The sequence below is a fragment of the Nicotiana tabacum genome, chromosome 2 (genome assembly GCF_000715075.1).
Source record: "Nicotiana tabacum cultivar K326 chromosome 2, ASM71507v2, whole genome shotgun sequence".
NCBI classification, from domain to species: domain Eukaryota; kingdom Viridiplantae; phylum Streptophyta; class Magnoliopsida; order Solanales; family Solanaceae; genus Nicotiana; species Nicotiana tabacum.
The window spans coordinates 99,362,524-99,388,904 of NC_134081.1; the positions used below are offsets into that span (position 1 = coordinate 99,362,524).

Consider the following 26,381-nt stretch of genomic DNA (forward strand, 5'->3'; position numbering starts at 1 on the left):
TGTGGTGTAAGTGGGGAGGATCCATCACTTGAAGTATCATCATCTTCCTTCACAACAGAGTGCTTGGATCCGAAAAGGTCAAGCAGAGCAAGAGTTTTCTTGATCTTTTCAGCAACATCGCTTCCTCCTTCGGGTATATTTGTGAAAGATCTTGCTCCTTTTGAGGATGGAGATTCAAAAATAGGGGTTGATGCGGACGACACTTGGGGTGCTTGTTGTCCTAACGAGCTTGCTTTGCTCTTCGTAACTGGTCCAAAGCTTCCAAAGGTAACATCGATGATACTTTTCACATCAGCATAAAACCTGAAATTAGCAGCCTTGGCGGAAGTTGAACTGGAGTTGATTTTCTTTGAAGCCATTTCAATGTTCTTGAACTTTAATGATTGAAAGTTGAGATGAGAGGTAGAGATTGTCCCACTGGGAGTGCCAGAATTTGTAGACCGAAAAATATCGCAATAATCGTAGTATTTGATTTTAAATATTTGAGTGTACAATCTCTATGAATTTTCTGATTCTTCTTTTCAATAGTAAATAAATTCAAGGGTCTTTGAGTTTGATCTTGAATCTATATTTGTTTCCACGAACGATGATCTTGAATTCAACTAGCACGAACTTTGATCTGAACTCGTACTCCTTGAATCTTGACTTGTTCTTCGTTCTTGAGCTTGAACTTGATATCTTGAACTTGAAGTTCTTTGTTCTTGAGCTTGAACTTGATTTCTTGAATTTGAACTTGGTTGCTTGAAACTTGAAACTTGTAGAGAAATTTGCGGCGTTTGATCCAAGAGCTCTCTCTTGCTTCTTGTTATGACTTCTGGTGTCTTTTCTGGGTTATGAAAACTCTTATTTATAGTTGTGGAAGGGAGGAGTTGTGATAAGAACAGACTCTTTCCGACCAATCAAATTAAAGTGTGACATGACCGCATTTGATTGGCCAGAACATGTCACTTGCACACGTGGCGCGATTTCATTAGCCTTTTAATGTGACTTGGCATGCCTTATCATTTTGACATGTGGCATGGTCCTATTGGCTCTTCCATTTGACGTGGCGTGCCAAGTCATTTGGCACGTGGCATCAAACTGGACATCTAGGAAGATGACATATTGGGCCTAACAAAGTGGGCTCATCACTTTAGCCCAATGGATTAAGACTTATTTATTTAATCCATTTATATTTGACTTATACAATTAATCCAATTATATTAGCCAATAAATTTATTTGAACTAATATATCTTGAATTTAAAATATAGTCCAAATTATTTTATGAATTTAATTCCAATAAAATTTATATGGCTATAGTATGCATACATCTCTTTCTGTCATTATTTTTACTTTCACTATCATAATTATGTCCTTACTAATAAATAATTTTAGTTATTTCAAAAAATAAATAGTTGTTAATTGTATTTTAATCTTTTTCAATTTTTATAAAACAAAAATAATTCTTATTTGAGTTCCATACTAATAAATTCATTTTGACTTGGAGGTATAAGTTTAAGCTACTTGTTAAATCTGGCGATTAATGATAATTCAAGCACAACGATTAGATCACAAAAATTTGTGTACCATTTGTTTAATAAATAATTGTACGTGATTGTTGAGTTTTAGATTCAGGAATTTTTAAATTGAAAAAAAAGGGGGCGCTGGACAAATACAGAGAAGCAATATGCCACTACTATGACATCATCATCATCAGCAGCAGCTGTACAATTTTTCAGAAGAGCAGAGGTGTCAAATAAAAAACTCACTGACCCCACCATAATCAATGAACATGGGCCCTCAAATAAAAAGCGGCGATTCCTTTTCAGCAATTAATAAGGTCCAAATATTAAGGCAGTGAGAACAACTCTCTTAAGCATGCTAAACTTATGAAATGTCAGAAGTACCCTTAGATGCCATGCAGATATGTTGTTCAGCCAATTTTATATTTTGCCAAGAATGAGTAATATTCTCAAAATTTTAATCTTATAATCGAACTGTGGACACAATCTATATTTTCCTGAGGAGAAAGAAATTATATTTAAAATCATTATATATAAAAGTTAAGTTTGTGGCTTAATAAAAAGAGGGGGTATAGTTAGTAGAATTCTATTGTATCATAAGTCTAGCATAAGCTTAAAAAAACGAAAAGTATCGGTTCTCAATAAGTACCACCCGGGTAACATTTTGAAAAAATTGTTTGGAAAATAAGTCTGTGAAGAATTAAAATTGACTTTACAATCTTGTTTCTTAAAAGTGGTGTCTATAATATGGTATTCTTATCTGCTAATTAAATAGACGACAGACGTTACTACAGTAAAAATTTTCTATAACATCGTCGTTTGTTCCGAATATTTTTGGATGTTATAACGAAGTGTTGTTATAGAGAACATATATTATAACATAACATAAAAATTGATTCCGAAAAAGCTTGACTTTTATAGTGAAGTGTTGTTATATAAGGATACTATTATAGAGAAGTTTAACCGTATAATTATGTGTATTAACGCATTATATAAGACTATTATTGGTTGCACTAATTGCCAAAAAAAATTCTGGTTCATTTGTAGTGGCAAATGACAATTTTCAAAACAAAAAGAAGCAGTGGATTACAATTAATATCAAGTGCCAATAATAGGAAAACATAAAAACTAGCGAAAATCAATCATTGATCCACCAATACGCTTAAGATATCAAATCGCGGAGAATGTGTAAATATACAATTGATTATCCGGTAAGGATGGAATAAAAAGTTAATCCCAAAAGTATTTTTCGAGTATAATGTTTACCTTAAAAAGAATTTACATATATCTTACATATAAATTTTTATTACTGAACTATAATTAATTATCGTCACTTGATTTTGTTAATCTTAAAATAGAGAGTACAATAATTTTGTTATGTTGACCCCACTAAACCTGTCATTATGCTCTATCTGCTACTGATGTTTCGTGTTGTACCACTGGCTTTTCTTGAATACATATTGTTTTTAGAATACACCTATCGACCAATTATTAGACAACGATAATTCATAAACAATTACTATCAGATTAGTTATGCTCGGTGGCGGGCCACATGCACCAAATGAGTGTCAACCGAGATCCTTTCCGAAAAATTACATTTTAAATTCCTAGAGTTTGTTTCATACGCGGAGCAAGCAACATCCATATGCAGATACTATGAAGCTTCTTCCCCCTCATTGTTCATCACTTTCCAAAAGTTATACTCACTCCGTTTCAATTTATGTAAATTTATTTCCTTTTTAGTCCATACCAAAAAGAATGACTCATTTTCTTATTTGGAAACAATTTATCTTTATGTAATGATTTATACCTATACAAAATGTATGTGCCTCATTTTACACCACAAGTTTAAAAGTCTTCTCTCTTTTCTTAAACTTTGTGCTCAGTCAAATGAGTTCACATAAATTAAAATAGAGGGAGTATTAATTACACATCGTCTTAGCATTAACTAGCACAAGAAGGAGCATGACAGCAAAGATCAATCCATCTGAATCTACAAAACAAAAACAAAAAAACTTTCAATTTTTTTAAAAATTATTAAAGTCATTATTTTGTTATTTATTTATTTTAGGAGACTAGTTATGCTAAATGCCCTTGGACACTGACCCACCACATGCCCAACGCAACTTCCCCTATATTGATCTGTGTGGTGCTAATTATACGCCTAAAGTAAGGTTGTACTAACATTTAAATATCAAATCGTTGTCATTCCTAATTTATCCTTCCCCTTTGGTAGATTGCCACTAATAGGATTTCGGTATTAATATTGATTACCATTAAGACACCCATAAATATTATTTAGTAGGTGATAAATATTACTGTACTTATCACTATTATGTGACAACGGGTGCCTATTTATTATGCCTCTACTTTGTTTCGCAAATATTTCATTTGTCCTTCAAGGATAAGAGTAAAGTCTGTATATATATTATCTTTCAAAGATTATATTTGTGGAAATTTGCTGGATTTATAGCCTGTTTAGCCAACCTTCTAAAATTAGCTTATTTTGAGAAGTGTTTTTTTCAAAAATATTTTTTTTAAAGTATTTTTGATGAGAAGTTGTTTGTGTTTGACTAATTAATTTGAAAAACACTTTTGATCAAACTTTTAAAAACTGATTCTAAGTGTATTTTTCTCAAAAGTGTTTCTCAGAAAAATGCTTTTGAAGAGAAATTACTTTTTCCTGCATATCACTTCTCAAAAATACTTTTTTTCATCTAAAAGCTTGCCCAAACACCTCAATTTGACCAAAATCACTTTTGGCCAAAAAAAAATATTTTTAGCCCAAAAAAGCTTGGCCAATCAGATTATTATTCCTATTGTTTGGTACGAATTAATTATAAATATAATTTTAAGAAAATGTTCAATTATTTATGTGATTCAAGCCAAACAAGGAGTGTGAATATACATATTCCCAAAATGCTGAGTCTATTATTATATGTACAAAGAGGAGGAAGAACGTACAGAGGAAAAATGAAAGAGAATTTTCTCATATGGAATAATGCTTTTTTTCGGGCAAATGATAATTATCAATCATTCTGGAGCACATTTGACCATTAATTTTTCAATCTTCAATTAATTTCCTAAGTTGCTTGTAATTCTGCTATTTTCCTATATACATATTTCAATTCCTTTTTTGCTTAAGTGGAAATTTGATGTAATTTCTACTCTCTACCAATATGTTTTCGTTTTCATTTTTAAAAAAGAAAAAATCAAACTAGAACCTGAAAGGATAGTTACGTCATTTCACCATATGAAATTCGTTTCTATTTTAAGCTGTTCCTTGAATATAGCCAACCTCAGACAAGAGTCCCAATCCCATTTCTCCGCCTTTAAGTAAAAAAATTGAAGCACAGTTCTGTGATTTACTTACTTTTTGCCTAACCAAAAAACACAGAACAAAGTAATTGTTTTCAAATATGGCCGGTTATAGAGCAGATGATGAGTACGATTACCTATTCAAGCTAGTTTTGATAGGAGATTCAGGTGTGGGTAAATCAAATCTGCTTTCACGGTTCACTAAAAATGAATTCAATTTGGAGTCTAAGTCTACAATTGGTGTTGAGTTTGCTACCAAAAGTCTCAATATTGATAACAAAGTTATTAAAGCTCAGATTTGGGATACTGCTGGCCAAGAAAGGTAAAGTTTCTTCCTTTTTTGAAAAACAAAGAAAAAATCCCTGATATAAATCTTTTTTTTTATAATTTTTTAAGTATTCTGGTAGTATACTTTAGATATATATGTCTCTTTTTGTGTTTGTGTATTTGGGGTTTGTTTATTTATGCTTTTGTGGCTTTAGTTATAGTGCTTTTGTTAATTGGTTACATGATCTTTGTTGAACTCTAAATAACCGTCTATATTGGTGCGTGAGCTTTTATTTATTTGTTAATTTTATTTGAAATCTCTAATATTTTTAAGTTGTGGGGTTCAAGAGTAGTAGTAAGTGCTTGCTTTTACATGTTTTGCGCTTTAGTCAAGTGAAAGTTGCTTGTCGCGTTGTTGTGTTAATCTTCTTTTTTGTAGGATTATTGAATATTGTTTGTGTTTATTGATATTGTAAAAGAGTGTGTAGATGTGGTTTTGTTGCTTGAAGTCCTGTGTAGTATATGTATTACTATCTGAAATTTGAGGGACATGGAAGTTGCACTGCCACCAATTATAAAAATGAATTTCTACACTGGCACTGGTGCAACTCCAATTTAATTGTATTTGGTCAAAGCTTCTAGCCAGAAGTTAACAACGATGTAGAATCTCTTTTCTGTGTCTCACTCTAGAAAAATCCTTCTTAAAGGCTGTGTGCTTCTTGGTGACTGTTAGGTGTGAAAACTATGACTACTTCAGAACTTATGGCCATGAAAAAGTTCAGTACTTTGTTGGTATAACAAATTTCACTTCGTCAAGTTTCTATTCTGAGATTCGGTACCTCGATTTTCTACTGTTAAGAGATTGGTATATCTACAGAATGCCCTGTGAAAACTAAGAAAGTAGGCACAAAGTAAAGAACATGCTTGGAGTTGAACTTCAGAAAACAACATCGTTTTTGCCAAATGAAAAAATTCTTGAGATCAAGTTATCAAGGGAGTACGAGACGAGAATGCCCAAGGATAGTTTGTATTAGGTTATTGAGTTGGCATGATCGTGGTGAATTGAAGGATTGGTCTCTTTCTTCTTGCAAATACAGTAATCACTGCCTCTGGTTTTTTTCAAATTTGGATGTGGTTGATGTAATTTGCTACAAGGCTTATGAATCATAAGTGTGTTTTACATGTCATTAGCAATGGTATCACATCATAGTTGTTCTTCCAGATGTTCTATGCTCATGTTTCTTACAAAAAGTACATAATAATTGGGTGCAAACACGGGGAGGTGTTAATGATTAATGATAGGGTGATAAAGCATTTTACATAATTGTATATGGAGCTGGCATGATAAAACATGAGAACTGGATTAAGAGGAAGATGAAATTTTGTTAGCCCTGCTTGAATGCCCTTGGGTGGCTTTCTGATATGTTGCTTTGCCTTTATCCTACTCATTTCTTGTGAACTTGTGCAGCGTGCGTGTTAGTTCATGGCGGTGCTTTTGTTGGCACAGTTCAGCCGCTGGTTCATGGCTTTTAGTGCCTAATTTGTTATTAACATCTTCTGCATTTCTCAATGTCAAGGATGTGATCCAGTCTGGACGAAATATTGATCATAATTCCTGCTTATTGCAAAGCCCGTGTTTTGATATATTCCCTATTGGTGGTTGTATGCGAAACCTTATTCTGAGATGAATGATAGTAATACTTTAAAGGCGATCTTTGAGCAATTTCATCTCTCTTTTTTTTTGGGGGGGGGGGGGGGGGTTGTTACTTTCTTTTCTAGCTATTTTGCATATGGTGCAATTTAAGTTTAAGCCTGATATATTTACCCCAAACTTTCCAACTTAACTCTAAAATAGAGCAGTGGAAGAAAGATGGAGTAGACCTCATCTTTCTGGTCCTTTATCTTCTGGCCTGTGGTTTCTTCTCCTGTTGTTTTTCGAATTATTGTGCAGATCATGTTAGGTCCTCTCTTACAGTGGGAGTTGTGGACTTATTTCTTTGTGTAGGCAGAATAGTTTGAGAAATAATTGTATAATGTATTTAGGTTTGTAACCTTTGATTTAGGTGTCTCTATAGGAGCTGAATTAATTGTATCTTTCACACAAAGTTAACCTAGTGAATTTCAACTTTGTTAGTAATAAAAAACGATCAAAAAGTTTTGTTAGCAATAAAATAGGCCATGTATTACTATTACCGGTATACCACAACTTTCAATATTTTTCTTGGTTAGTAAATATAATATTCGTATATTCAAGCTCAATTGCATAGGCAGATGTTTGAATACTTGATCTCTTTTCCCTACGTTTTTCTTTTTCCCTCTTGGTGCCCCTTTTTCCCCGTTATTGATGTTCTTTGCTTATGGCGAATATGTAGTTGCTTGTATGTGTTTTGTTGCTAACTGTCGTATAGAGAGGGAATGAAATGGACACATCCTTGTTCCTTTGAGAACTCATGTCAATTAGATGTTATCATCTTAAGGTGTTATACTACTGCTTCAACTTTTTCTTCTTCCCTACCAGATATCGTGCCATTACTAGTGCTTATTATCGGGGAGCTGTAGGCGCTTTGCTCGTATATGATGTCACTCGACATGTTACCTATGAGAATGTCACAAGGTGGTTGAAGGAGTTGAGAGACCACACTGACCCTAACATTGTAGTAATGCTCATAGGCAACAAGTCAGATCTCCGCCATCTCGTCGCTGTTTCAACTGATGAGGCTAAATCTTTGGCAGAGAGGGAAGCCCTTTACTTTATGGAGACTTCTGCATTAGAAGCAACCAATGTGGAAAATGCGTTCACTGAAGTTCTCACGCAGATATACCGGATCGTCAGTAAAAAAGCAGTTGAAGCAGGCGATGAAGGTGCTACTTCATCTGCGCCACCTAAAGGAGAGACGATTAACATCAAAGATGAAGGATCTACTTGGAAAAAGTTCGGATGTTGTTCAAGCTAGGGTACAAGAAAAATGTGCACGACAATACCTCAAGCTTTTTCAGCTGTAAATCGTCATTAAATCAATGATTTTACTTCCCTGGATTTTTCTTTTTTGGTTATCTCGGTTGTGGGATATAAGATTTAAGCTAGCCATGAGAATACACGAAGCAGTGTTCTCATGAAAAACTCCGAAGGAGCAGGTACTGTTAGTTTCTAATTACAGAATGTGCAAACAAGGTCTTAGTTTTATGTGTTCTGGATGATGGCTTGAAAAAATGAGACAGTGGCAAGATCTTTCCAATAACATGTTACCAGTATATCATCTTTCGTCTCAATTGTCCCTTTGATTTTAATTAGATTTTTTTATATATCTATCTCTTGAGTAGAAATTGTTGTCCATTAATAGGGCAAGATCAAACTGTTGATAATATGCAGGTTTATCATGTGAATTTCACTGACTTGCTTTTGCTTCAATGTTGGTTTCTGGATTGAGAGCAAATGTATTCTTTAATTATTTTTCTCAGACGAGATGTTCTGTAATCATTATCTAGCATGTAAGTCGAGTTAAATTCTCCAATCCTTTTAGTTTGAATTTGCAGGGGATAGACTCATTATGGAGCTAAAACGCTTTCATAGTAATTTGGATGGTTGTTATGTATTGTTTCATAATGTATTGTATTGTATTTTATCGTTTTGATCTATACAATGTTTGTATAGATTGAATTGTTTGTTGTCGTTTCATGCACTAGTGGGGTCTGGGAGGGTAGTGTGTACGCAGACCTTACCCCTACCATGAGGTAGAGAGAGTTTGTTTCCAATAGACCCTCGGCATCCTTCCCTCTAAGAACTCCCCACCTTACTCTTTGGGTGACTCGAACTAATAATCTCTTGGTTGGAAGTGGAAGTTGCTTACCATCAGAGCAACCCCTCGTCTTAAAGAATAATATGAAAAATAAACTTGTAATATTATAATAAAAAAGTAAGGTATAAGGTATAATTGTTATATAGAAAGGTAGATAAAGGATAAAACAGAATTATTTAACAATAAGGAAGGCAAGATGAGAGAAAAAATAAGGTAACTATGTGACCACATCAAATTGATCGTTCTATAAAGTAACACTTTTTATAATAAAGCGATACAATAAAATTTAAATAACAATCAAAACAAATATTTTATTTAAAGTAATAATACGACACAAAGGTAACAACCATCGAAACAGACTGAGAAATTCTCCATTGCGCCATTATTGCTTTGAACCCATCATTGCAATCTGAGTATATGAAGTAAATTATGTTGGGCATAAGATTAGGGAACTAACCATTACATATAATTATATATTTATTTCCTGTAATCATAGCAGTTTAATAATAAAGAAATGTTAAGATCTTCTGTTACCATTTTAACATATATTTTATCCGTTTTAATTTATGTGAATCTATTTAACTGAGGATGAAATTTAAGAAAAAAGAGAAAGAATTTTGAACTTGGAAATGAGACGCATATATTTTGTGTGGTTATAAATTATTGCATAAATACAAATTATTTTCAAATATAAAAATACATCTTTTTTGCACGGACATAAAAAATAAATTTATATAAATTGAAACGGGACTAGTATTGTTTATTACCTCATGTTTAATAGCGTGATTTTTGTTTTGTTTTTATATATAAATATATAGGAGTATATTTCTCGATTTTTTTATGGCCACAGATGAAGGTATAGCCTAAACGTAATCCAATCTGTCTCGTCAAAAAAAGGAAAAGAAGGTGCAGTACTAAGGTACAGATTTTGATTGTTAGGTTAACATTAAATCCCTGTCCACATTATAAAGCAGAGGTAGGCTCATGTTTAATAATCCAAAATGTGAATTTTATCAAAAGGAGCTCAATCAAGTAAAATCAAATAAAAGTATGTTTCTTCTTTTTTTTCTTTGTTTTCCAATCTACCAGCTCTTTACATAAAGAAGAAAAAAAAGAAGAAAAAAGGTCGTGAAAAACGTGGAACACAAAAAAAAAAAAAAAAAAAAGATTTTGGTATCTCGTGTGGCAAACTCAGGCCCATCTATATGTAATTTCAGTTTTCAGTGTGGAAATTTGACACGTGGATTGTTATCCTGTACCGCCGCAGCACGGTGCTTCCACACTATATCGCCGGAAAACAACCGAACACTCCGGCAACTCCCCCAAATCACCAAACAAAGACTGATCCTCCTCCCGAATAGGCAACATTAAAGCTACGTCAGCATCACTCCACGTGGACCCCAGCACCGATGACGTGTTCTCCATAAATGTAGGAGTTCCCACATCGGAGAACCAACCCAATTCGCCGGCCATCTCCGAGAAGCCATTGTCATGTTGATAAGCAAAGACGTCACATTCTTCAGGAGATGATTTGTCTGTCATCGTAACGTCAGTGGCCGCAGCCGCCGCATTGTTGTCTCCGGCGGTATTGGTAGAGGTTGTCGGTGTACTGGCGGCAGGAGGGTGGTGGTGGTGGTGTTTGGTGGTGGCGGCGGGGAATTGGTGGTTGTGTTCAGAACAGTAGGTAATGAGAAGAGTGGTGGGGTCCAGGCGGCTACGCTCTACTTGTTTTCTGGCAGGACAGCCTTTGGAACTACTACATCGATAATATCCCCTGCGCATGAAACACATGCACCATTTTAAAATATACTCCAATAGAAATATTAAATAGAGTACAAATAGCCCACCAAAACTCTATAGTAAAAAATCTTGAAAACCCCCATTAAAGTTGGCTCTTTTCACAAATTACATTTTCTTCTACAAATCCAAAGATAGTGAGTGAATAATCAAACCAATTACTGGATCGTTTGATAGGATGTATTAGGAAATAATATATGTATTAACTTTGATATTATTAATATTTTGTTTGATAGTGCTTTTCAAATCTATAGCAAATCATGACATTAACAATACTATAGTTTTTAATACATGATAAACATATATAACGACGGAACAATCCTTTCGAAACATTTAATACACCAGACCAAACAGTTAATAAGAAATAATCTCAATATAACTAATTTCAACATTACTAATTTCAACACTATTAATACACCATATTTAGTATATTCAGTATTACTGTTATACACCTTACCAAGCGACCCGTACACTAAAAGGTACTATTGTCTTCGTTTTTGTTGTATGTTCATATTTAAAGACTTTTTACACGTACCAAAAGATCTTTTAGAGTTTGTGCTCCAAAATATTCCATAAGAAATTTAAATGTTGAAGAGTTTTTCTAAAAATGTAAAAATGCATCATTGTTTTCTAAATAGATAAAAACGAAAAAAAGTTATACAAAATGATTTTTAGGAAGTATATTGAACGCTAAATTGGCACAAGTATATAAGTAATTTTTAACATATTTTTGACTACCTTAATAGAAGTCAAGTCCGAAAACAATGAGTGTTTTTGCATTTACCATCATTTGTGGAGGAATACACATCAATGGAGTAGAGAGTGGGCTATGAAAACACTTGTAAGTCGTGGAACCCGAGGTTAGATCAAAGTGTAGAAGTTCATTAAATGTATGAAAAAAATTAAAATTTTAAATGCCACATCGTCCCAATCTTATCTAATTTATATTTTCTGGGGTTGTAATGTTATCAATCTGGCCATACTACTATTGAAAGCAATAATACCAATGGCTATTAAATTATGGAACAATGTCTTTGAAAGCGTCCATTGTAAGGGACAACCACATTAATGTTATGTAGAATTGAACCCTTCCGAGGGAAGATGCGGAGCAACGGTAAAATTATTTTCATATGATCTATAGGTTACGGGTTCGAATCGTTGATACTTGCATTAGAATGATTGCCTACATCACACCCTCGGGGAGCGATCTTTTCCCAAACCCTACGTGAATACGGAATGTTTGTTATTGTTTAGAATTGAAACCTTTCTTAATAGTATAAATGCTCCAATACTACAAGAAGAAGCAAGTACAATACATGATCCTTTGTGCTTACCCTTATATGGCTAATACGCTAAAAGGTGCAATTAATGGATAATTCAACATTTTAAGTCAGTAAATATAAATCTCAACTGTATTTACGACGCTTTGATTTACCAGAAAAAGAGCGTGATTAGCAAGATGTAAGAAGGCGAGTGAAGTACTACTAGCAATGCATAATTCAAACTACTACATTAATTTAATGCAAAGTTTAATTGGTCCATAATTATAAGATAGTCATCAGCCTTACGGATAAGAATCAAAACCTTTACCAACTACCCCCGGCGGCAACTACAATGACTGTTTAGAACAATAATTCTGTCATTATTTCAAAACAACTTTTTAATTACTAATATTTGTTACTTAAATTACTAATTCTTTAAATTTTGAACTTTCTTACTAACTACATATGCACTTCATCTCTGTGAAAAATCTAAAAAGTAATGAAAATTTGATTTAATTACCTGGGATAAGGTGACCCTTTAATTGGCTTTTGTCCATATTTCCTCCAAGACCAAGAATCTGGTGGTGGATAAACTTCTCCTTTACTTCGTGATCCATCGGCATCAATAATTGGCACGGTAATTACTTTCTTTTTTGCTCCTCTCCTACTACAAATACAATCAAACCAATACTAATATAAGAAAAATATCCAAATTTTCATTTTTCCCGAATTCCGTAAAAAAAATAGAATAAAACTAACCATAAAATATTTTAAGATTCATTTTCTCAACAACAACAAAAAAAGAAGAAGAATATTTACAAACCTTTTTCTAGGAGATGGCATGTTAACTTCAGCAGTTTCATCGCCGGAAAAAGAAGAATCAGCGGCATTATCCGGCGGAGTTCCGGTGGAATCTTCTTGTTTGATAAAAAATGGACTTCTTCTGTTTAGTCTATCTTCCATGACCAAAAAAACTAGCTAAAGCTTATTAATTATAACTTGGGCAAAAATCTTTTTAGTTTATCATTTATAAAAGAAAGAAAAAAGTGTTTGTAAGAAGAAAAGAAAAGTTTGTAAATGGGGTTGCCGGAAAGAGTTGGTATGAAGTGGGGGAAGGTAGTGGAAAATAATTTGTGAAGTTTTGGGGTTTTAATATGAGGGCAGTCCAAATTGACAGATTGGCAAAAATATAGTTTATTAAGGACGTGCAAGCAATTAAACATGATAACGTGACATAAGGTGACATGTTCATATGTTGATTAACTATTATTTTTCTAATTAAGGGCCCCCTTATCTTTAATATAGTTGAGCCCCGTCCACATTTCTTTATTCATTTATCCAAGTTGGCCATTGATATTTTTTTCTTATCAATACTTAATGTAAAATTCTAAAAAATATATGTAAAATAAAGGGAACTTTTACAACCAATTATAGCATGTTATACATTATTTTTTGAACTATCATATCAGGATTGCTAATTTGTCTGATAATAGTATAAGTTAATTTAATTTGATTGTGTAAAAGTTTACGGACATATTAATTCCTAAAATAAATGTCATCAGCAAATTGGACTTTGGCTCAACTATTGGTTTCTGCTTAGCCTTTTTGTGAGGGTGAGAGGTTAATTAAGTTGCGATAATGGAATATTTTGTACTTATATGGTAGGATGGCTGTGAACCATTTTGTCCATCCCAAATCATACGGCAAATGTACTTCCAACAAGTTTGTCGCTTGTTTCTGTTATATTTTTATATATATTCAATAATTGTTTTTTTAAAAAAAGTTTAAAATATAAACAAAAATGATTGTGTTCGGCCGAATTCGCTTCCGACACTGTAACTCTGCTGCTCCAAAACAAATTGGATATACAAATTATTCCTTTTTCACTAAAAGTATACAGAAATTTTGTAGGTAATTTTTTTTTTCTTCAAATTAGAAGGTAAAAACTAAAACTGAGTCCACTTTAAACATAAAGTATAAAATTTGAATAGTTAAATGAATTTGAATTTTTGAGATTAGTAACAGTGTTAATGATTTATGAATAATCTCAAATAGAAAGACTGACATATAAATTGAAAAAAATGGAGTATTGTGTAAGATATTTGAAGCTAGTTTTCTTAATTACCATTAGTAAGGTGTGAACTACTCCTGGAAGAAAAAAAAGGTGTGAACTACTCTTCTGCAGGTCGTTTTGTAAAGCTCTACTCATTACAATCTTGTTGTTTTAGCTTTTGAAACATTTCTATTACTTAGTGGACCAGTCGCTACTATAGCTAAAAATATGCGTAGTTATTTGTTGATTTGCTTAATTACATTTAGATCTTGTTGTTAAAAGTCGTGTTACTAGTTTATTTATTTATCTTTGCTTGAGCAATAGTTGAATGTATAAGGTTGTTATAACAGATAATTAACATTTTTGGTTTTAATCATTAGTGGCATAAATAAATGACAACCTAACCTACCAGGCATGCCCCAGCTAATAGAGATTTGTTTAAGAAATTAAAGAAAAGACCATTCCATATGTACTTTCTTATTACAAGTCATAGGAATCCTAGAGAATCATCAATCATGAAATTGTATATTCACATTTAGGTTTCTCCATAGCAGTCCTAGTTAGTATAACTCTGTTCAAAATAGAAAATCAGAAAAAGCCAAACTTAGAACTGAAATGTAAAAATATTTCGAGCTGACAAATTTTTTGTTGTGTGTTTTTTAGGAACTTATTAATCTCCTTATTGTTGCCTAAGTTATTTAGATTAATTCCTCCCAAAATAGAACGCAACGCTATTCTATAATAGCGGCACAACAAATTACAAAACTTCCACGGATGAAATCATAATTGATACTTTTGTTTGTTTTGAAATAACCATGCAAAGAAGAGAAGAGGGAAGAAATTTCATTGGGTAAAAAAGTTTGAATTTATAGAAAACGAAAGGGTGAGATAGAGATGCGCAATCTAATCTCTTTCATTTTCAATTCACACTCTTTAAAAAACCTATTAGTCCTCTATTAAAATAAAAGATTTCTAACGGGATCAGATATCAAATGCTACAAAATTTAATAAACCTAGCACTAGCAAATATACATTATCTTTTCCCCTATCCCACATAAAGAATCAACAGTGTTTTCAATAGTATATTACTTCGAGTTCAAGAAAAAAAGAAGAAGAAGAAGATTGATTAAAGATAAAAGGTGAATCATGCTGCAAACCGTGTGTAATATGTGTGTCATCGTTTACGTGTTAGAAAGGACCATTTTTGCAAATGAATGACAAATAGCGACTTATTAATAGTGACCTTAATTAATTTCTATGTTCACCTCTATTCTTTGCTTAAGTCTTTTTTTAAAGCAAGTTTCGCATATTTTTCCGATATTTCCGCAGATCTAATCAACTGCTTAGCTAAGATAACAAATTTTATTCATCCATGTTCTTGATTTTAAACCTACCTACATTTAAAAGTCAACTGCTTATAACATGCGCTGATTTCTTTATTATTACAGATTTGGATTGGAACAGTCTAATACCGTAGAATCAGAAAAAGAAAAAAAAAATAAAGATTGAAGTGAGAGAAAAATAACTAAAAGAAAAAAAATGAAATGAACAGTTCATGATTTTGACAAGATGACTTTCAATAAATTATTAACACCTGCATAATATATAGTCTTTAATAAAGAAAGGTACAATTGCAAGGTTGCACTATTAATGATTGTAATAGGATGGATATGATCCTCCATCATAACTAGAGGTCTGCGACTCGAGTCCTCGATTGTAAAAAAAAATTGATGGGGAGCATCTCCCTTTAATGAACCTTATGCAATCGAGTTTGAAAGCCGATGTTACACCGGATAGAAAACAAAAAAATTATTGTTAAGTATCGAATAAATAATCGGTTTATTCAAATGGTAAAGTAATGGACTTGTAGCTTGATGATACTCTCTTGCAATTCAGATCTCAAGTTAGCGTGAGATTTTAATTCTTCGATATATAACATTTTTATTTGTAAATTTACAACATTTTGAAGAGTATTCATCATATAAAAATGACTCGAGAGTTGGACATATCTTTAGTTTGTCCTATTCGAGAGACGAGAAGTGAAACCTATTGTACAGCAAATAAATTATGTTTAATAAGGTATTTGTCCAGCGAATTTATTTTAAAAAGAAAAACCTTAGCTTTTCTTTTTATGTAAATTTTCCCTATTAAAATTAAGATTAAAAAATCCTTAGTTTTCTTTCTTTGGGTAAGATAAATACTTGCGTTGTAAGGATGCGAAATGGCTCTATTTTTTCATTTTGTGACTAGTAAATATGGAGAAATTTCTCAAATATAGCTTTAAATCCTGCCAAAATGAAGTAGCAAAATGACACAAAAGTCATAACCTTTCTGTAATCATTTTGCTTTAAAAATCAATTTAATTCCTAGGCAATTGTTTAAGAAACAACTTGATTTTCCAGGTGTTTAGACAATATGAATATTTTTATCTCTCCTAGACCTGCCTCAACATTCTTTAAGATGTTGGGAAAAGTATGAAACCTAAAAGAGTAAACGCTATTTCAAAATTTTGCGACTATTTAGCTCCCATTTGGTCATAGATTTTAGCTTTATTTTTTTAAAAAAAAATTGAAAATATTTTTTGTTTATGAAATATGATCATGTTTTGGGAAAAAAAATTCAAAAAATTTTAAGTTCCCAAAAACTGATTTAGGGTAGTTTTTGGATGAAATCTTTTATTTCACTCACAAAACTTCAGCTTTCAAATAAAATGCATGTCCAAACACAACTTTAACTTTCGAAAATTATTTTTCACACAACATGAATTTCTTTTTCCAAGTTTCAATCAAATCTATGTCCAAAAGCTTGGCTTAAACAAAACATTGAAATATTAGTAGTTATTTTACTTTTAAATTCTGAAATGCAAACAACTGTAGAAAATTATTTAATTTGACTCGTGCAACATCTGATAAGTAAAATGCAGTGGTCCAATTATTTTAAAGGCCACTGAGACGCTTAAACCTCCAAAAAAAGGTTACAATTTTGATTTCTGATCATTACAATACAAGTGAGTTGGCAGCCGGTGACTCAGTTACTTAACACATGTTAATTGCTTTTAATAAAACGAAAAAAGCTACAATTAAAAACATCATAACAAAGGATGAAAAGAATAAAGTTGTTTGCTAAACCTATTGTAGCTGGATTCTTTCTTTTTATTTACTCCCTTCGTTCACTTTTACTTGTCACGTTTTATTTTTCCAGAGTTAATTTGACTAATTTTTGAAGTCAAATTAGATTAGATTTTCTTAATATTTTAAAATTAAAATTTAAATATTTGAAAAGCGAAACGTGACAAGTAAAAGTGAACGGATAAGTGAACGGATGAAGTATTTGTTAACGATCAGAATATAGGAAGACTAAATGAGTTACACTGAACTCCTTACGGTTAATCCCCTCGAGAAAAGATTTGGATCATAAGGAGTTTGGAACACTTCTAACACCTAATAGTTTGTTTGGCCAAGTTTCCAAAATAACTTATTTTGAGAAGTATTTTTTGAAAAAAATATTTTTTCTCAAAAGTATTTTTGTCTTTTGATGATAATCCGTTTATGTTTGATTAATTAATTTTAAAAATACCTTTGAGCAGCAATTAGTATTTGGCCAAGTATTTAAAAAGCGATTCTAATAGCCTATTTGGCCAAGCTTCAAAAATGAGCTTATTTTGAGAAGTGTTTTTTTTTTCTTTCTCAAAAGTACTTTTGATGAGAGTTGTTTGTGTTTGGCTAATTAATTTGAAAAGAACTCCTGAGCAGCAATTACTGTTTGGCCAAACTTTTAAAAAGTGTTTGTAAATGTATTTTTCTCAAAAGTGAATTTCAAAAATGATTTTAGGGAGAAACTACTTTTTTCTGTTTCTCTGAAACTTATTCTGCTTCTACTCAAAATTATTTTTTTCTTCTAAAAGCTTGGCCAAACACTTCAATTTTAAAAATAAGTGAACTTCTAAATAAAAAAAAGTGTTTTTAGCCTTGAATAAGCTTGGCAAATTCCTTATGATCCAAATCTTTTCTCAAGGGGATTAACCATAAGGAGTTCAATGTAACTCAATAAGATGGATTACTTCTCTGTTAATTAATATCTTTAAACAACAGATTTTAGATGAAAATCTCCACACACACACACACACAAAAAGTATCATGTAGAACAAAAATGTGATTTTAGAAATAACTGTTGTTTGATGTTAGAAGCGAAAGCATAAAATATTGTGGTACGATTTTTTTTTATTGTGGCAAAATCAGGATGATAAATAAACAAGTTATACTTGTATTTTTTAAGTTGAACTGACAATAATGTTTTTGCTAAAAGTCAGAAAGACCGGTTCTTGCTCCGCTTGACGCTCTCTAGCAGAGAAAAGACGTCAAAATTCTCTCATTGGCTAATTATTTTTCATATTGTATTATTCCTCTAATAGAAGAATGAGTGAAGGATCTGATCTGATCTATTTTATTATATGATATTTCTATATCAAAGTAATACCATCATCAATAGCGATAGTATAATTCGATACATTCAACATTCAAGTCTTAGTCTGTAAGCTATAACTAATTTTCCACAAAAAGAAATTATCAATCCTCTATTCTTATTCTGATTTTGTTTTTCAGTAGAAATATTATGTAGTCGTTTTCCTACTCTGGAAAAAGGATTTATTTAACAGACCTAAGTAATAAAAATAATTGCTGTTTTTTGAGAAATTTAACAGTTCAAAATTGATTACTTGAACTGCATAGAGAAAATTGTGTACCACGAAGAAGAAAAAAGGTTGAAATGAAAGGAGAAGGATCTTCGTATAAATAGCCGACTGGATTTACTATTTATTTTTTTTAGCCGATATATATAGATCATATACTGTTATACACATATTATATATGGATTATTCATATATCATATATTCACCGGTAATTTTTAATTTAAGTGGTTGGATGTACGAATATTTGTATTAATTTTTTTTAAAAAATAGACAAAGAATGGCTAATGGGCCGAAGCATTTCTTCTCGTCCAAAACAATCAGAAACTGGACTCTCTCACTCCCTCTTAAGTCTCAACCCAGTTTTTATGGCCGTAAGGATTCTATCAATAAATAGATTTGGGGTTAAAATTCGGAAATAGCCATTGTTCAGCCTCTGTAATTGAAAAATAGCTTGGTTAGCCTCTGTATCACATAGTTGAAATGGGATGACAATTCGGGGGCCATAAGGTTTGGTTTGGGCCGACAATGGGACGATTCATGAGATTTTTACCTTCCTATACTACATATGAAACTTTATTACCCTCTCTAATCAAGTTTTAACTTAATTACACTGTCATATACAATTTATCAATTATATACAAATTAGTTTTAAATGAGTATCCCTTTATATTAGGAATCTTGGATAAGGAATATCAGTTGTTTCCCCATCCCTTTATACCTGCCCCCCTCTCTCCCCTCGTCTCTCTCTCTCTCTCTCTCTCTCTCTCTCTCTCTCTCTCTCTCTCTCTTTTCCCATAATTTTTCTTCCTTTGATGTTCTATGTTTTTTCTGCTTTCTTGTTGTATAGAGTTTTAATGGAATTCATCAATGGATTTCAATCGTTTTACTATAGAGTTTTAACTTAGTAATTTTCTTTCATGTTGCACGATTGATGTTCGAATTAAAATTGCCAATCAATAAATTTTGAAGGTGTTTGATTCTGCGCTATTGACAGTCATTAAAAAGCTTCGAGGCTTTGAATTCGAATTTGGATTTTCAAAAACTATTATTTGTTTGGATTGAGTGTTGTTGCAAATAATTGAGAATATTTTTTGGAGTTTATATCTCAATTTTTAGGGTGTTTGGTGAAGATTAGATGTGATTTTGGTCGAATTTCAGATTGAAAATCGAAGAAGAAGAAGAACACATGACATACAATATACTTACGAAATTATATTAAAGTTGTATATAAATTGCATTTAAGTTATATTATGTTGTAGTTATATATTTTTTTATTTGAATGTTGTATGAAAGTTGAAAAATAGTTGTATAATGTATGAATCATTATAAGAAATTTATATTTAAGTTATAAATACTATCTTTTTACATAAAGTTGTTGATATGTATCAAAATTATATTAAGAGAAGAAGTTTTGATTGGAATCTTAGAAAGGAAGAAGAACAAAGCACATACAAAATATATACAAATCAGATACAAAATATATAGAAAAGACATATTGTATAAAATTTGTATGAAAATTGTATTTAAGTTATATGATGTTGTAGATGTATTTACCCGGGTGAAAATAATGTATGAAAGTTATAGATAAGTTGTAAATATGTTGTATACTATATAATTAGTTGTATAAAATTTATTTTTAGTTTATATGTTGTTGTAGATATATCAAATTTGTAAGAAATTTATTTTTAATTTGTACGTTGTTGTACCATGCACATTTATATCGTCAAGTTTCTATTGTTGTTGTTGCTGGTGCTATATCAAAAGAGGTGGATACGTTGAATATTTTACTTAAATTTCGAGTTTCACGGAGATAGAACTGAGAGATACTGTTGTAAGATCGAAAGGCAAGAATGTCATATTGAGGGCTGCTAAGGCAGTTGATCCGCTAAGAAGACGTCATGTACTTTTTGTTTGAGGAGCAACTGAATAGCCACCATCTGAGTTCTGATAATAAGTAAATAGCGAAGCAGTCGAGTTTGTGTTTGAAATCTGCCCGGAAAGACACGAAGCATTGAGTTCTGATAATCTTATTGTCTGTGACTTATAATCAATTTCCTGAACATAAACATTAGTTGATATTGGAATGTCAATGTTGTTGGTAGATGTCTGCAATGGAAACTGAAGCATGAATTGAGTAATATTATCTTTGGTACAAGACAATTCGAACCAGGATTTAATATTTGGGTGGAGAGAGGCGGCAGAGAATAGGGTAAGGAGAGAGGAGAAAAAAAAAGGAAAAATGTATAACTGAATCCCTAATTGAAGGCACTAATAATTAATTGTATATGGAGAGAGGCGGCAGAGAATAGGAAAAGAGTCGAGAAGAGAAAAAAGAAAAAGGGTATAATTGAATTTCATAATTTAAGGCATTAATAATAGATTGTATATAATTTGTAAGTAATCCTTGTTTAGGGAGGGTAATATAAAAAATTAGGACAATTTTGGTAAATAAGTTTTAAATATTGTATAGGAAGGAAAAAATCTCATGATTCATCTTGAAGAATTAACCCAAATAGCCGTTCACTCAATCTCTTAAAGTAAAAATAGCTAGTGGATGTATAATATACGTATTATTTGTATATAATTATGTAATCAATGTAAATGGCTAAAAAAGGTAAATAATAAATATGGCAGACTATTTGTGTAAAGATCTTTCCCTCGTGTACAAAGCCCATCGTAGTGGAGACTCATTGACCCAAGCTATCTGGGTGTAACTGATGTCGTGCTATAATTTCATATATTTTGATGTTATTTACCCTACTTGCTTGTTGTTTGGATGCTAATTTGTGCGACAATTGCGCTTAATAGAGTTTACTTCACGTGTAGGAATGCTTGGATATGAATTGGAGAAAAGTTGCACGAAATGGTATCTCAGAGCTACAAAATGGAGCAATAAAAGAAGACGTGCAAGGCATTGTCCATGGCACTATCATTAGCGCCCTAGACAGTGCCTCACGCAGAAACTATGGCGCCATAGATAGTGCCTCGCACATAAATATTGGTGTCCCAGACAGTACCTTGCGCCGACGATGTCATCCGAGCAAATTTTAATTCCTTACTAGTTTTGGACATTGAATTTCGGACCATACCCTATAAATATATCTTAAAGTTAGTTTTTGAAGGAGAGGACATTATTGGAGAGGCAAAAGACTACGGAATACTCTTGAGCACGAATCACACGAGTTTTTCTCTTCGTTCTTCTTTAATCTGTAGTTTAATGCTTTTGAATATTACTATGATTGTTTATACAATTATGAGTAGCTAAACTCTCTAATCTAGGGTTGGATGGAACCTTTTGGAGGATGAATTCTTGTTACGTTTAATATAGTTTTGCCTTTGAATATCCCTACTTGTTCATCTACGTGTTTATTGTTGTTGATTGAATGGTCATCAATTGACAGTGCCTATTTATTATGTATTGCTTGATAAATAGTACACATTTAGGTTGTTGTCGAACAAAGTCACTACCAAGGTATATGAGAGATCAAACGTCGGGTTTAAAAGCGGGATTAGAGATAACGAAGCTTTGACGTGATCACAGTGAACGATGACAAAGTGCGAGCTAGCGTAATTCGAGAGAATATGACTAGTAAATTATTGTAGTTTCTAGAGAGAGAATTACGATAAGTCGAGTGCTCATGATCAGTAAAGAATACTTAGGCGAAATTGTAGGAGACGTAGCGGGAAGGATTCCGATAATTGGGAAAATGATAACTCTACGCTTTCCCAATTTTGTCTCCAACCCTTAGTATCCATATTTATTAATTTACTACTTTAATACGTTAGTTAATTAGTTAGACATAAGAATCTTAATATTATAACTTTAAAATTATTCGAACTTGTCTTTTTAGTGATATTGAACAGTTATAGTGAAACCTTAGTTCTCTATGAGATTCGACTCCGGAATTTTAGACCGAATTATATTTGCAGCGACCGCTTATTATTTTTAGGACTAGAATTGGGCGTGATCAATAACTTATACATGTTTATCAACCAAGCTGGCTCGGGCTGGACGTGGAAAAAAAATAGCCCGTCTGGTTAGTGGGGCGCCTGGGTAGTGGGCTAGCTTACCGGGTTGTTAGCGGGTTGGGAATATCCGAGTTAAATTAGGCCCGTACGGGTTCGGGCTTAGCGGGTCCAACGGACCAGTGTATTATATTTTTCTTATTCAATCTAATTGATACTTAAGTATTAGTAAACTTTTAATTAAGGAAATATGTATTTTAAGGCATAAAATTACACTTTTAAACTTTAAAGTTTAAAGTTTTAAATTTGAAATTTGAATTTTAAAATTTTAAAATTGAAAGTAAGTGGCTACAAAAAATTATTTAATAAGACCAATATGTAAGGATCAAACTCCGAAGACTTTCGTTTCATATTTTCATTGAATAATAAATAATACTTCAAATTAATTTACAAGTTCTATTTTGAATTTTTTATTTTTAACTTTCAAATTAAAAGTTTTCAACAATTATAAAAAAATAAGAAAGGGTACATCACATGCTTTGCATCATTATTGTAAGTTCATCCATGTCAACATGAGGTTCTTAATTTTCGGCATTGCTTGAATTGGAACCATAAACCCTTATATCCCCAATTTCTTGGTCCTCTGTTTCATCTACCTCTTCACGCCCTTGATTTCGCGTTCTGATCTTATCCAATCTCTGAAGCACACTAGAACTTCTAAAGCGTTGCTACCCAATGAATGACAGGTATCTCGTAGTTGCTGCCTTGCTTGGCTAAATGCGCTCTCTGATGCAACTGTTGAAATTGACACATTTAGCACGTCTCGAGCCATGGCCGAAAGAACAAGAAATTGATTTGAGTTGCTCCTCCACCAACTCAATGGTATAAATTCCTTTGCGCGGGGCTCTAGTGACTTTTGCAAGTAGAATTGAAGTTCATCAATATTCCTGCTACTGGTTTGTTGATGTTCTCTTAGTGTATACCAAATCAAATAGTCTTTAACACCATCATTATCCTACAAAGCACCAGATACAACAACAGAAGCATCAACAATGTTAGCATAATAATTATATAAAATTTGTAAGTGTTTGTGTAGATCAGAAATACAAGTTCCAACATCAGGGGGTTCAGTTGGTCCAATATCCATATAAACATATAAAGCAGTGATTAATTGGCGACAAGTGGCCATTTTGATAGAAGGATTTAAAATAGCACCAGTTAGGTAAATAGGGGGAATATGATAGAAATATTTCTTAAATTTATCTAGCATAGATTCAACAACACAACTATATCCTTCTTTCTTCTTGAAATTATGGAGTAAAAGACAAATTTCAGCTATATGTACTAAACCATTTGCAAAAGTAGGATAGTAAGCTCCAAAAAACTCAAGTGTAGCTAACAAACGGTTAGGATCAATACAATGAGAATTAGCAACTTCAGTTGTAGGTATTTTATATTTATAACGACATCTTAAGAATAAATAAGTATAATTCCACCTACTAACTATTTCTTCAGGCATGAGTCTTGGTTTTAGTCCATATTGTACACATTTATCCTTAAATACATTTAATCTAGAACTTCTATTATTTCCTTGAATTACACCAACAACTCTTCTAACTAAAGTGATCTCATTTCTAAATAATTCAAGGTCATTCTTAACAATTAAATTATAAATATGACATGCACACCTTACATAAAATATTTCAGGAAGTGGTGGGTGTAAATGCAATTTTAATAGTGTAATAGCAGAATTGTTGTTAGAAGCATTATCAAATGACATATACAAAACTTTTTCTGAAAGATTGTAAAATATAGCAACTTCATGGATAGTATTACTTATAAATGCATCATTATGACTTTGATCTTCATCATATTTAAAAGCAATAATACGTTTTTGCATACAAAAATTATCATCTATCCAATGGCATGTAACAATCAAATAATCATTTCCATTAACAACATGATAAATATCAGAAGTAAGAGAAATCCTACAAGAAAGACTAGCGAACAAATAACGGATATATGTCTGATATTGTTCAAAAAGCCTAAAGATATTAGCTCTACAAGTACTTCTAGGAATACCTTTAAACAAATGGTTATAAATTCTTAGAATATAAGTAACAAGATATGGTGAAGCAGCAAAACTAAAAGGTAAACAACCTAAAACAATCATTCTAGTTAATTCTTCCCGATCTTTCATTATATCTATTTACCCATTCAACCGCCAGTACCTGGGTTAAGTTTTTGTTGGCCAGATTCTTCATCAGTACCCCATGCAATAGGGTAATTATCAACCATGTGCCTACGAAGTGGACCCGTTCCCCCTTGTTTACCTCCGTTCTCATGTTTATAAACTTTCTTACAAATTTGACATCTTAGATAATTTTTATCTTCTTCTAGTCTTTCAAAAAATTACTAACACTTACTTCTTAATCTTCGATTCTTCTTAATAGGAAGGGGAGGCCTACCTGTATTACCACGACCTCCACCCCTAGTATTTTGACTAGCAGTACCAGGTGTAGGTGGTAGTGTTTCAAAATTATCATGTGATTGAATATCATCTAAATTGTCATCTATACCATAATCTTTTTGAAGTTGCTCATAATCTACATTTAAATTTTCAGGTGAACTTTCAGAAATATGTGTAAAGCTACTAGAAGAACCAGTACTACCTCTTGATCTTTTAGGATCTTTACTCTTACTACTACCACTCCTACTAGTACACGCTTTTTTGGCTGCTCTAAATATATCGACAACAACGACAATGACCCAGTGAAATCCCACTAGTGGGGTCTGGGAAGGGTAATATGTACGCAGACCTTACCCCTACCCCGAGGGAGTAGAGAGGTTGTTTTCGAAAGACCCTCGGCTCAAGAAGACGAAAAGAGACAATATCAGTATCACCAATAGAAACCATAGGAAAAATAACATCATGTAAATGAGAAAGTAGATGCAAAGCAAACGTGATAGAGAGTGCATAGACGCGACACTATGGAAAACAAAAGAGTAGTAAGACACAACATTTTCACTAGCTGACATCGGCAAAAACCCTACCATACTAGCCTTACAAAGGTACGAAGTAAGGTAGACTCAACTACCTCCTAAACTACAACCCTAATACTCGACCTCCATACCTTCCTATCAAGAGTCATGTCCTCGAAAATCTGAAGCCTCGCCATGTCCTGCCTGATCACCTCTCCCCAATACTTCTTAGGTCGTCATCTACCTCTTCTCATGCCCTCCAAAGACAACCGTTCACACCTCAGGAGCATCTGGGCTTATCCTTTGTACGTGTCCGAACCATCTGAGCCTCGCTTCCCGCATCTTGTCATCAATGGGAGCCACGCCCACCTTCTCCCGAATATCTTCATTCCTGATCTTATCCATCATAGTGTGTCCGCACATCCACTTCAACATCCTCATTTCTGCTACTTTTATCTTCTGGATATGTGAGTTCTTAACAGGCTAACACTCAACCCCATACATAAAGACCGGTCTAACCACCGCTTTGTAAAACTTACCTTTGAGTATCGGTGGCACTCTCTTATCACACAAGACTCCAGATGCTAACCTCCACTTCATCCACCCTACCCCAATACAGTGTGTGACATCCTTGTCGATCTCCCCTTCCCTCTGAATAACCGATCCATGATACTTGAAATTGCCACTACTTGGTATGACCTGTGATTCAAGCCTCACTTCCACACCCACTTCCCTCGGCTCAGTGCTGA

The 26,381-nt window shown here is 32.7% G+C and overlaps 2 protein-coding genes across 3 annotated transcripts; one reads left to right on the top strand and one right to left on the bottom strand.

The window, feature by feature from the left end:
* Positions 1-4,796: 4,796 nt before the first annotated feature.
* On the top strand, positions 4,797-8,345 carry LOC107785585 (ras-related protein YPT3). The gene is made up of 2 exons (XM_075236612.1): positions 4,797-5,143; positions 7,607-8,345. Exons 1-2 carry the CDS (start codon positions 4,923-4,925, stop codon positions 8,040-8,042), a joined length of 657 nt encoding a protein of 218 aa, XP_075092713.1. The 5' UTR covers positions 4,797-4,922; the 3' UTR covers positions 8,043-8,345.
* A 1,573-nt stretch (positions 8,346-9,918) lies between these two features.
* On the bottom strand, positions 9,919-13,083 carry LOC107785584 (putative WRKY transcription factor 65). Of its 2 annotated transcripts, none has more exons than XM_016606924.2 (3): positions 12,768-13,083; positions 12,465-12,608; positions 9,919-10,659 (listed from the first exon to the last, which is right to left on the bottom strand). In XM_016606924.2, the coding sequence occupies exons 1-3, from the start codon at positions 12,905-12,907 to the stop codon at positions 10,134-10,136; spliced, it is 810 nt and encodes a 269-aa protein (XP_016462410.1). In that variant the 5' UTR covers positions 12,908-13,083; the 3' UTR covers positions 9,919-10,133. The 2 variants fall into 2 exon arrangements, with proteins under 2 accessions (XP_016462410.1, XP_016462409.1); XM_016606923.2 differs by having other exon boundaries at positions 12,465-12,611; positions 12,768-13,082.
* Between the last annotated feature and the right edge of the window lie 13,298 nt (positions 13,084-26,381).

What these genes read in the sequence shown, in the direction of transcription:
- LOC107785584 (XM_016606923.2), bottom strand. Translation starts at nt 12,907, where the DNA reads ATGGAAGATAGACTAAACAGAAGAAGTCCATTTTTTATCAAACAAGAA. An exon ending in ATGCCATCTCCTAGAAAAAG is followed by an intron (nt 12,612 to 12,767) that starts GTTTGTAAATAT and finishes TTGTATTTGTAG; the next exon opens with TAGGAGAGGAGCAAAAAAGA. An exon ending in AAAGGGTCACCTTATCCCAG is followed by an intron (nt 10,660 to 12,464) that starts GTAATTAAATCA and finishes TTTCATGCGCAG; the next exon opens with GGGATATTATCGATGTAGTA.
- LOC107785585 (XM_075236612.1), top strand. Translation starts at nt 4,923, where the DNA reads ATGGCCGGTTATAGAGCAGATGATGAGTACGATTACCTATTCAAGCTA. An exon ending in GATACTGCTGGCCAAGAAAG is followed by an intron (nt 5,144 to 7,606) that starts GTAAAGTTTCTT and finishes CTTCCCTACCAG; the next exon opens with ATATCGTGCCATTACTAGTG.